This window comes from Vanessa atalanta, chromosome 10 (assembly GCF_905147765.1).
Source record: "Vanessa atalanta chromosome 10, ilVanAtal1.2, whole genome shotgun sequence".
NCBI lineage: Eukaryota > Metazoa > Arthropoda > Insecta > Lepidoptera > Nymphalidae > Vanessa > Vanessa atalanta.
The window spans coordinates 4,784,542-4,797,724 of NC_061880.1; the positions used below are offsets into that span (position 1 = coordinate 4,784,542).

The 13,183-nt window shown below is 31.2% G+C and overlaps 1 protein-coding gene across 1 annotated transcript; it reads left to right on the forward strand.

Annotated features, from left to right (window-relative positions):
* The first annotated feature begins 3,441 nt into the window (after positions 1–3,441).
* Positions 3,442–12,640, forward strand: LOC125066840 (gustatory and odorant receptor 22-like). The gene is made up of 9 exons (XM_047675127.1): positions 3,442–3,490; positions 8,366–8,515; positions 8,885–8,983; positions 9,124–9,296; positions 9,613–9,812; positions 9,896–10,041; positions 10,971–11,167; positions 11,872–12,033; positions 12,488–12,640. The coding sequence occupies exons 1-9, from the start codon at positions 3,442–3,444 to the stop codon at positions 12,638–12,640; spliced, it is 1,329 nt and encodes a 442-aa protein (XP_047531083.1).
* Positions 12,641–13,183: the final 543 nt, after the last annotated feature.

Sequence of the window (13,183 nt, forward strand, 5' to 3'; positions counted from 1 at the left end):
AAACGTGTGACTATTTGGTTGAGCTTTGAAATAATTCCTTCTCATGTTAAAAGAGAATCCTGGAACATGGTTCTGTAAGCGGATCAAGTGTTGCGATATATGGCTGGCAACACCTGTGGAAAATATATTATAACAATTCCAGAATGGTATGGTATGGTTAAAAATAAAAATAATACTAATATGTATGTGATTAATAACGCATTCGCTTACCTGGCGTACTTAGATTTGAATTTATTATGTAGATAACTAAAATTGTATTTGTAAGCCGAGTTTGCAATCCTCAGATAAACATTCAGATTATACTTATTTGATAGACGGCAAAAATTTGCATTTATCAATGGTCAGATACGCTCTATTTGGTGAATAACGCCCCTAACTGAGGAATAAATCTATCTGCCTCTTTGACGGCAAGATAAACGCCTATTCAATAGATCCATAGCCTTTTGGTTGAGGTTATTTCTTTTTTTCCGATGTAATTTTAGAAAGTGTGGTTAGGTTTGATGACCTTAACTTTAATGACTTCCATGTGCGTATACTTTCTATAATGCACAGGAGTTAAATAACTATTATGTTTTTTCCAAGTCATATCTTTATCATTATTAAAGACCGCATCAGTTTTCTTATTTTCCACAGTATATGCTTGTCGACAAGACTAACGAGGAATTCTACTTCAGCAGTACTCTAATTAATACGGCGCTCTTTTATTGGATTCTATTATTTTTTAATAATACCGAATCACTGACACAAGGTTAATATCCAAACAACGAAATTACCTCAAACAAGAATTGATGAGAAAAAAATTCATGCGTAGATGCACCGCGGAAAATATAATATAAATCTTTTAAACCTCACATAAACGAATATGCTGTCCTTTTCTACCAAACATTACAACAGAGTGTTTCTCGCTTATACAAGAAAACAGTGAAGTTGAAAAATGCGACAATTTTATATCTCCTTTTAAGAGTCAGATACGTTAATTTGTTAAATAGCTATAAGTTCGGTTATACAATAATTGAACAATCAGCCGTAACAATCACTATTTTTAATAAGGTTTAATATTAAGCTAATAACTAGTAAGGTGCTTGCGAAACTTCACGTTTATTCTACAGATTTTTATGAATTTCGAAAGCTATGACTGAGTTTTGTTGTGATTTAATGTCATTGCAAACTGAAGACGTCTGTTCACACGTCTTACATTTGTTTTTTTTTTTTTGATACAGCCATAGCGCTCTACATGGCTAGTAACTTTATTCCGCTTTCTAAAATTAAATATTTGTTAAATCGTAATATTTTATAAAATGGCAATCAAATATCATCTTTAATTTTCTGTATATCTACGGCTGGAGCTCTTCAAAATGAGACTATGGTCTTCTAACCGGTCTTCTAACTCTCTTTCTATAATCACTGGGACAAAAATTGGCTTACGCTATAAATATGTATATAAGATTACGATGATCAAAATGATATTTTCAGTTAGAGTAAAACTATCTACATACATCATAAAAAAAAAAACTTGAGAATCGTTTGTTTTTTTAAGAACTCAGATTTTATAAAAAAATGGAAAAAACATATATTGTGTCTCGCATTTAAAAAGTAAGTTTAAATAAATGCATGAAACATAACATGGATAAGACTCAAGTAGGTAAAGAGAAAAATATCTGGACTACTAGAACTAGCTTCAGAAAAGAACATTTGTTATTGTCGTAACCATTCCAGATCTTAAGCCAGGATAAACTATATGTAAGATGACATACAATACGTTTGAAGATAAAGCCAAGTGTTGAAATCTTAGAAAAATACTATTCTTATACATTTCGACAAAAACAACTTCTACATTACACTTCATCACGTCTGACCATACCTATACGAATTTAACATTATCTAGTACACATTATTTTTGGCAATTTTTCCAAGTAAGTTTAAATAAAATCGAATAAGCGGGTTTCGTAATAAAAGCTGCTACTCCAATAAATAAAAACTTCACCCAACCGTAAAACGTATTTGTGACCGGAAAATATAATATTTCTGTCAGACAAATCAATATCGACAACAAAATACACTGAGCTATTTTTCTTTCATAATAATTCTGACAGTGAGACTATTATCCATCTCAAATTTATTGAATAAATGATTTTCTTCTGGTTATTATAATAACACTCTTAATACGTACTGCAGTAGGCGTAAAATAGATCATCTAAGGCACTAATTTGGAATAAAAATACATAATACAAATTAATCAAATCATATAGATTTATTTTTTAATACACCTATCGTGTTTAATTGAAACCAAAATGTATGTATATATTTACTTTAAATAAAAAAAAAAAGATTGTTTTATTCTGTTATATTTATACTTTGCATATTTATATTTCTTCTTAAGCTAGAGTGAGTATTTAATATGTATAATAATGTTAAGGTTCGCCGATCTTCTATGAAGTTTTTAAATATCACAAACATAAATCTACAATATCATAAATAAATGTACAATCTTTATATATGGCATATGCTTAAAAAGGGTGAGCTTTATGATTACTAGCAATAATGTAATTAATTTTAAATTAAAGCAAAAAGTGATTTAATAAATGATTTTATGACAATAATAATTTTAATACGCTCTTTATATAATTGATATTTTTTATAATATAATATAATTCATTATATTACTGGATTAAACAAACAATTATTCGAAACATATCCTTATGATTTAAGCTAAGTTATAATAGTCGATTGTCATTGAGAATATTTCACACATGTAATTGTAACTATACAGCCTTTACAATATTAAAATGCAGCTGGTCAACAAATATCTCACTTAGACGGCTGTTAAGAGTTTTCGAAAGTCGCCATTAGTATGAAAAATGTATTAATGGCTACGAAGCGACGGTAAGGCGTCACTCGAACACGGATAAAGAGATTAGAGACGACTTTAGCACTTAAAACATTTTTCTCTTAACTATATTTAATGTAGATTTATTAATATCTGTACTGTAATTGTCAAGCAATCTAAGTAATTCTTCGGCATAAACTCTCGCTGTATATATATCAACTGTAGAAGGAAAATAATGAAGAAAGAACGCGGTATGAAAGAATATTAAATTTAAGATATTTATCATCGAGGTAATATGAAAAATCATTATTTATGTATCCTTAATACAATATAACAAAACTTAAATTATACAAATTTTTAGTAAAGTTTTTGTCCACATTCGTGCTAATCGACTCTACGGATTTCCATTGACAAGTGCGCATAGCTAAGTAAGCTGAGAAGGGTGGAATATGATTGATTGTATGGTATTTTATTATAGAAGTTATCATATCGTGATCTGCTTTTGAAGCGAATACTTGAAACACCTTAATTAAAAAGAACATCAGGATAAAATTACAAAAATGGAAACAAATATATTTACCACGAGATCTACGAATTTAAAAAAATACAGCGAAATGAGAAAAAGAAATATGTTTGAAAAGATCGACGGAAGAGATATTAAAGGTACAAGATTTAAATTTCTTCTTACCATTTGTAGCATTATGTAATGTCATTGGCAAGGTTTGCTTAATACTCTAATGCATATCTCAAAATGGAGATTCATTTAGTTTAACACATCAAGCTCAATTCTAAGTAATTACATAAACTGTACATATGTTAATCAATACGCAATAATGATATTTCACATATTTATTTGGTTAAATTGTAATTCATTTACTTTATATAAAATAAATAATAATACCCTTTATAATTAAAGAGATTAATAAATATTAAATCTTTTACATAATTATCGGGACAGATTATTACGTGACATTTGACAACAAATGTTATATGAAACGAAAATCGTATTTATATTATAAACGGACACTGAAAAGTCCGCCTGACCATGACGTTATTATTATTACATGATGACCTATGTCCCCATTACCTAATAACATGTTATTAGCTAATGGAACTATGGCTGTACAATTGTAGCTTATGGGTGTAACTATCGCCTAAAACAATATTTCAAACCTTTATTATTTATTTTATGTTGTAAAACTTGGACATTGAGATATCTTTAACATATCGTTCATATACTTTAATAATACATAAATATGCGAGAAATAATGAATGCGATGTAAGGGGAGTTAACAACGACCTAACTATCCCTTCAACTTCACCTGTATGTGGTGCATTCTTCTAATCAACGAACGAGGCTTTGGCGACCGAAATCGTGGCACTATAAAAACACACACGCTGGAATCTTATTATTCCTGACCACGGTACCGGCCATGGTAACGGGACGATGGGGAGTGCTAAGAAAGTTCGGGCTACGGCAGGGTACAAACGGCGACTTTTTCTGACTGTGTATAATTAACGCTCCTTGAGGCTGGATTAACATTTGACAGAATTAGAAGTAGAGTAAGGTCACATAAACTCGGATATAGTAGGTCTATCGGAAATCACCAATATCACCCTTTTCCATCAATAAGTCACTCAGAAGCAATGTTGTAGAGGTTAGCAAGCATCAGAGAGGGTAGAAGTACCTTGACTTAAAGATAACCGAGGGGTATTCTTTGATTGAAACCATTTAGGAAGTCATAGTGAAAGCTATGTCTCGTACCAAACTAATTGGATCTGGCAAATCATCGATGACGTAACAAAGAATAAGATCAACTTCATTTTATTCAATGAGCGCCAAATATTTAGAAATGTCGACGTGATGGATGATGGGTAAACACTAGAAGTGATCATCGACTGGTAAAAGCAATGGTTAATAACGTAAGTCAAAGCTCTCTGGCGAAACTCTGGACGTAATGACGAGGAGACGAGAACAACAAAATAAGACGCCTTCAGAGCGTCAGACACTTAACAGGAAGGTTAAAAAATTAATAAGGCGACATGAGATCAGCGAATATAGTAGCTGTTATAGAACTCAATAGAGCTCAAAGGTTCTTGCTAAGTCAAATACCTCCTTTAGTTAACTGACAAAACTTACCTCACAAGGTATAACCTTCACCTCGAGATCAGAGATTCTAGTTGAAGTTGAAAAGTTCTATGACGATTTATACTCCATCATCCATTTGAGTCCCGTAGAATGAATGACCTACAAGCCAGACTGACACGCCAAGTTTTAGATAACTTTGCATTTTAGATGGACTAGATTAGGATTACTCTTGGATAAAAAGGTTCCAGGAGATGACAGAATTACCTAAGAATCTGTTAAATCATGAGAAACACTTGTTCTGATAGAGATGGCAAACATCCGTTATTATTATCTATATTATTATCAAAGTGATACGTCTTTAAAGGTGTAAACAATATCGAGACCAGTGGTCGTACACGACACTCCAACTTGAAATTGGAGAACTCGAACTTTAACCAACTCGAAATTGTGCAGGAATAGTTCTGGTCTTTTACGTGGACCAAAGTATGCAACTGGTCCGGCACAAGTTTGGGCTAGGCGGCATTTGGGGTGTTACGTCATATTTTTGAATCGTCAATCCCACAATCGCTTAAGACTAGTGTCTTTAATCAATGGACACTCACCATAGAAATAATCCACAAATTCAAGTTCGCGCGTTCCTTTGTACCTCAGCGAGCAATGGTGGCCGATGTGAGAGCTAGAATCCGAAATGAAGACATTCGCCAGAGAATTAAAGTCATCAAAAGCTAGGTCGCTGAAGTGAAAGTGGGCTGGTCATGTCTCCAGGCGCCTTGACTGCCGCTGGAACCGACACGTGCCGACAGAGTGAAGATCGCGCTACTCTGTGGCGAGGTGGACGGACGATTTAAATAAGGTAGTGGGTACGGGATAGATACATGCTGCTCAAGATCGGGATGGTTGATGTTTTACGGAAAAAAATAAAAAAATAATGCTAGTTTTAATAAAATCCCTTGAATCAATCGATCTATTTGTTGCAATATCATATAGTATTACAAATATGTATGTATCAATAGAAATAGCGTTACTTTTTTTTTCAATATGCCAATTTGAAAAACTGAATTCTAATATTTTATATCTGCAGTAGCCTCGATAGCAAGGTTAATTAATAACTACTACTATACGTGTTCACATTTAGTGTTAAAACATTTAGTGTTTACGTCATTGTTGAAATTTATACTATTTATGATTACCGAATATCGAAAATGTCTTTATATGATTACTATTATAATAACTTAGATAAGTAAATGGTGATTTTAAGACAATTAAAAGTGAAAAATACACATCATTAAATAATATATAATTGTTGGTCACTTGTTTCAATATAGGCAAGGCGTCTGGATAAATTTGCTTTATTTTCTTTTATTCGTTCGTTCGTTCCGTTGTTAAGCTGGGCTGTAAAATTAAAACTTCTAATAGGTACAAAATATAACCAATAACATTTTAGTATGTGAATACTAATAATATGTAAAATTATTTTGTTGTTATTTTTAACCAACATTAATGGTATAGGCGCTTAAATATTGTCCGGGGAAGTAAAGCTGACGATACATTCTTATTTTATTTAGGTATGGTACTAAGTTAATAAGAAACAGGGAAATGCAGCTAAGTCCCATTCAAAACCAATTCACATAAGTACCCTTTCTTGTTGGGAACAAACATGATATAGTATTGTTTGCTGATGATACCTCTTTGGTTTTTAAAATTAATAGGAAACAGGTACAGTATGACGATGTAAACAATGCTATGTCTGATATAGTACAGATATCAGATATAGTAATAATAAAAAAACTAAAATTGTAAAATTTAGCACACCAAACGTGCAAAATGTAAAACCCGATGTACTTATCAATGGGGAATCGATGGATCCAGATGAAACAACTGAATTTCTAGGCCTTACTCTTGATGCCAAATTACAGTGGCTCCCACATATAAACGGATTGGCGGGTAGACTGAGTTCTGCGGCATTTGCGGTCAAAAAAATTAGATTATTTACCGATGTTGATACGGCTCGCCTAGTTTATTTAAGTTACTTTCACAGTATAATGTCCTACGGTATTATGCTTTGGGGTAACGCAGCCGCTAGCCACACTATATTTGTGCTGCAGAAGAGGGCTATTCGCGCCATCTATAACCTAGGAGCCAAGGAATCTTTGAGGTATAAATTTAAAGAAATTAAGATATTGACTGTTGCTTCTCAATATATATTCTGTAATGTTTTGTATGTACGGAAAAATATTAATGTTTTTATGAGAAAATGTGATTCTCATAACGTTGGTACAAGGAACAAACACAATCTTGTTACTCCTGTTACTCGACTGCATAGAGTCAGTAACTCTTTTGTGGGGCAATGTATACCCTTCTACAACAGGATCCCAGAAATTCTGTTGCGAAATTTAAAAAAATTGTTAAGGAACGCTTGTGTGCGAAAGGTTACTATACAATTAGTGAGTTTATGTTTGAGAGCACACCTTGGGAATGAAACGATCGCCTCCTGGCTGTTTCTACTTATATACAATTATGTATATAATTAATTTGACGTAAAAAAAAAAGTCCCGCTGAGTTTCTTTCGCCGGTTCTTCTCAGGTCAGGGTGTTTTCTTTTTCCGAACCGGTGGTAGTGTTTAATTTGACCATCAATAAGAAAGTGTAATACTTCCATATTGAATAAAGGAATTTGAGTTTGAGTTTGAGTTTACAAGGAATATGTAGAGTTACCTGCGACAAGAACAAAATAGTGCTACGTTTTAATATTTAAATGAAACTAAATGAGTTCATATTTTTTATACCAAAATAAATTTTATATTATTTCTAATTGAATTTGACAACATTCAAAATGGAATTCATTTCGCGCATATAAACATTTTCATTATATGTAAAATATACGGTTATCATAATTACTTTACTTCTGTTTCCGGTTTGAAAAGTAAGTGAGCCAGTGTGATTAAAATCCAAGAACCCATTGTTAACTAAAAATAAAAAAAATATTTTACATATTTTATACATTAATTATCAAGTAAGCTAAAAGTACATATAGTTGTACTACCTTTATCGTATGATTTCTGATAAATCGTCTTTTGTCCAACACAAAGCATTAATTATTATTTAATGAGGTATTATCGTTTATTTTTTATGTATGGATAATAATTTAATGATTCCACGCATTTAATACATCTACTGAATTTACAAAATCTGGCATTCGTAGTAAAAGTATCTTTAATTTTTGTTTTGATCAATAATGCGATATTATTTGCGTGTTACCTATTGTGCTATGCCAGAAACTTTCTTGTGTCAACAACAACAGTACAGTTTCATTTTATCCGATAAATGAAACGTGAATACTTGTATTACGAAAATAACAAAAAATATTTTTATTATTTGAGGTAAAATCTTGTAAAGGTTGTATTTAATGACAGATACCAAAAATATGTGACTATCAATTTAATATTGTAGCTTATCAAGAAAAGGATATCTATGGTCCACAAATCAAAGACAAAGATGGGGAGCTGCTTGACCAACACGATAGTTTTTACATCACTACAAAGAGCCTGCTGGTTCTCTTTCAGATCATGGGCGTCATGCCGATAATGAGAGTGCATAGACGTTAGTAATATTTATTTAATTATACTCATTGTAAATGTTTTTTTTATATATTGGGAATAAATATTACAAAATACATACGTATTACAAAACATATTATTTTATGTTAATTTTTATTTATAATGTTATAACATTACTAATACTACAATTACCCAATGTATTGAACACGTATTCTTAATCAAAGAACGACGAATTTTCGGATTAAATCTCAGGCAAGTATAAGAAAAATCAAAATAAAATAAACATGGGCAACATGTTTGTGGGTTGTTGTATTATTTGATGAAAAAAATGTGTTGGAACTTAACGTAACTTAAATGATAAATTTGAATGTGTCTTTTAAAATAAATCAATAATGATTATGTAATGTTTTAGAGACACAAACAACTAAACGTACAACATACAACTGGATTTCCAAAGCAACGTTGTGGGCTTATCTTGTTTGGAGTCTTGAGAGTATTATCGTGGTAAAAGGTAAACGTTTTAAATCATTTGATAAGAAAATAAGCTTTTAATTATAATGTAAAATAAATTAAAAGCATCGTTCTGATTTATTATTTTGATATATATAATATACAAGTATTTTAATGTAATAATATTCTATTTTATCGTAGTCGGCAGCGAGCGTCTAGCGAACTTTCAACAGAACTCCAACAAGCGTTTCGACGAGGTTATCTACAATATAATATTTCTCAGCATTCTCATCCCACACTTCTTGTTACCTATCGCCTCCTGGCGACACGGGTCTGAGGTAGCTATATTTAAAAACATGTGGACGCATTACCAGGTGACATAATATATTATTATAATATATAAAATGCATAAAGGCCATTCATTTAAAAAATATGTATTAATAATTAATCAGTGTTTAAATTAGTCTTGCTATGAATTATATAATAATAATCATTATAATATAAGATCGACAGATTAATTAGTTTTACAGAATTGAAGTCCCTTTTAATCGGTTAGTAAAAAGTGATGCAGAAACCGAGGTCATAGGTTAAAATACTGGTTCAATAATCTAATTCTGGATCAATAAAAAAAAAAACTGTCACGTATTCAATTCTGTTTCGACGTATTTTTAATTCCAACCTTATTTTCAGTTGAAATACCTTAAAATTACTGGCACACCAATCGTATTTCCAAATCTATATTCGCTTACATGGGGTCTGTGTATATTTTCGTGGGCTCTCAGTTTCGCTGTTATTCTCTCGCAAAACTATTTGCAAGATGACTTTGAACTTTGGCACTCTTTTGCATATTATCACATCATTGCCATGCTAGACGGCTTCTGTTCATTGTGGTGGGTAATATTGGACGAATTTATAATTGGTATTATAAATTCGTCATGTATTGCTAAAGTTAAATTATTATACTGCTATACAGGTATATTAATTGTAATGCATTTGGAACGGCATCTAAAGGATTAGCGAAAAACCTTCATAAAGCTTTGGAAGCTGAACATCCAGCTTTGAAATTAGCACAGTTTCGCCATCTTTGGGTTGACTTATCGCATATGATGCAACAATTGGGTAAGAATATCATTATCATGTGTTTTAATATCAAACATAAATTTAAATTACCTAGTAGTTCATTTCGTTAATTTTAAAAATAATAAAAGTAAAGTAAAATAACAGAACCTATGTGTCCCAAAGCTTGGCTAAAGCCTTCACTCCTTTAGAGGTAAATTTTTGGAGCTATTTCCAATAAGCTGCTCCAGTGCTGGTTGATGAATATAAACATCTTCATTTCATCTTCATTTTTGATTTTCAGTCAATACGTACATCTTCTCAAACATCCTCTTGATATTTTCCAACGCACGAAACACATGATAGTTCTAAGATGTGCGATGTGATAAGCGTGTCCGGTCTAACACTTTCAATTTTCTCCTGTCCAACTAGATATTGCTAGCCTTTTAACAATAGCAACAATTAAATGAAAATTAATATTAAAAAGGAAAGAATTAAAAATGTTGTATTACCAGATTTTTATTTACCAGCGATAATAGAGAATAATACACGGATTCGCGTTCAAAGCTTACAATATAAAAAAAATACGGTCGACATAACACTTGTCATCCAATTTGATACAGATTTAATGAGATATATTCGTATGACGAATACATTAGAACGGGACCAGTAAAAAATATGTAAATCGAAAGAGGCTCCCGTGTAAGGCTACAATAATAGGGCAAGCTTTTGTTGAAAAAATGAATAAGCATTTCTTACAGACTTATCTTTCCTGTTAAAAAATGAAATATACCTATATTTTTTACATTACATAGGTATATATCACCAATTAATTTTAATGTGAAATGTCACATATTTATACATTCGATGTCGAAATTAGTGATGTCGGAGAGAGAGAATTCGGTATAATATTCATTAGTAAAATTATCTATATCCATAATGCACATTACATTTAATTATAAGTTGAAAGACTAGTCTTTAGGAAATTTCAGGTAGAGCATACTCAAATATGTACGGTATATATTGCATGGTAATATTTTTCACTACAACAATTTCCTTGTATGGCTCCCTCTCCGAGATACTGGAACATGGTTTAAGCTACAAAGAAATGGGATTATTTGTGATAGTGGGCTATTGTATGACCCTACTTTTCATCATTTGTAATGAAGCTTATCACGCTACGAGGAAGGTGAGGTTCATGTAATCATTATCAATTTATTGGTTGTTTACTTTAATTAAGGTAGAATAACTAAACAATGTAAATATCCGTAATTACTAGTGTGTAAATGAAATTAATGGACAATGTTTGGTAGAGCTAGCGCAGTTGGCCCATAGGCTTGTCAACCTAACTAAACCAAAAAAATAAAGATATATTATCACATATTAGTTATTCACGTTATGAATTTTAAAGTAGATATTCGACGTTAAACTATTTTTATATAAATTTACATATTATAACCAATTGATTCAGTTTTGATACTATTTTTTTATTATACTATTTGTCGGCGTATCGTCGCTCGCATTTTAAGGGTTGGTCGGCAGGCGTTAGGCAAAAATAGTCTCTGTCGTTCTTTGGTGTTCTCGTTTGCTCAATAACAAATTTCATCAAAATCAGTGGAGTGTTTTGGCTGTGAAAGACTAACAGACAAACAGGCAGACAGAGTTATATTCGCATTTATAATATTAGTATAGATAGCTCAATTTTCTTCGCCAGTTATTTTTAATTCTGAAGTATTTCCTTTGGAAACAGTCGTAGATTCTTCTCCATCGTTTAGCAAGTGCATGGTACGTTAAATATCATTTTAAAGAAGATAGTCCAAATTAATTATTTGGACGAAATTCTTCATAATTTAATAACAAATACAATTAAAATACTAATTAAGTGATTTCCAGGTCGGTCTAGAATTTCAAATGCGTCTTTTGAATGTTAATCTGGGCGCTATCGATCGCAGCACGCAGCGTGAGGTTGAGATGTTTCTAGTTGCTATCGCCAAGAATCCGCCCATCATGAACCTTGATGGATTTACTAACATTAACAGAGAATTGTTTACTGCGGTAACCTTTTAATCTACATAATACTATTTCTGTATATAAACAACCGTTCAAGCTATTAGTGTTTTTTAATTTCAACTTTTAAATGTCTGTTTTATATGTATGAAGTAGTAGCTAAAACCTTATATTACACACTCCACGTAATCCATCGCTAATCATCGTTGAGATATACATTTAACAATATTATCTAATCTTGCATGACTCCAAATAATTTTGATTAGTTTGCTTGAATTACAATTGAACTGGTATTCAGATTGTACAATCAAATATTTAAATTGATTTATTTATTGACGAATAATCATAATGTCAGATGTTTATCATAAAATGATGATGATCGGAATTAAAATAGACAATATGATACAGCATTTAATTACAATAACGCATTAAAAGGCAAAACATTATGTAACAATCAATTTTTGATTTTATTTTATCTAGCATAAGCTTATTTTCTTTTCAGAACATATCATTCATGTCTACATACCTCATAGTCCTTATGCAGTTCAAGTTGACACTTCTGAGACATGGTACGAAAGTGGTCAAGAAAATCGTGAGCACAATATTCAATACGTCCACTACTTTGGCTCCGGATGATGAGGAATATGACGAATAAATAATAATTGATAAAAATCAAAATCTACTTTAGAAAATTCACATTATTATATGAGTAATAAACTACCTAAATATTAGACGTAGAACATATAATGTGTAACACACTTTTTGAAATGATAATTATTTTATTAGAATATAAATGCATTATTTTAAATTTGATTATTTATTTATTTCCCCCTCATACTTAAAAATAATATTTTATTATCGAAATTTTAACTTTGAATTGGACCGTATTGTGAAGAAATGTACCAAACCATTTTTATAGTGACAGTGGTTGTTCTTAAATTATATATATCTAATATTATGGCATTTTTTTATTTCATTATATTAGTTATCTTTTAAATCTTAGCAACTTGGTTAGTACTTTTCTGCAAAACAAGGCCCAATTGTAATTTCCTCTGAACAATACTCAGATAACAATCAAACGAAACTCGTTTTAATTATTTTAAGAAATCCTTAACAATTTCCTTGTCAGAGCGTATTATAATACATTACTTTATGAAATTATTCAAGTGACAGCATTGCTTGTTCTTTATCATTAAAA

Bases quoted from the DNA above. Each gene is read 5' to 3' on its own strand.
- LOC125066840 (XM_047675127.1), top strand. From the start codon at position 3,442: ATGAGAAAAAGAAATATGTTTGAAAAGATCGACGGAAGAGATATTAAA. The intron at 3,491-8,365 runs GTACAAGATTTA...TTAATATTGTAG, and splicing joins CGACGGAAGAGATATTAAAG to CTTATCAAGAAAAGGATATC. The intron at 11,168-11,871 runs GTGAGGTTCATG...AGTGATTTCCAG, and splicing joins CTTATCACGCTACGAGGAAG to GTCGGTCTAGAATTTCAAAT.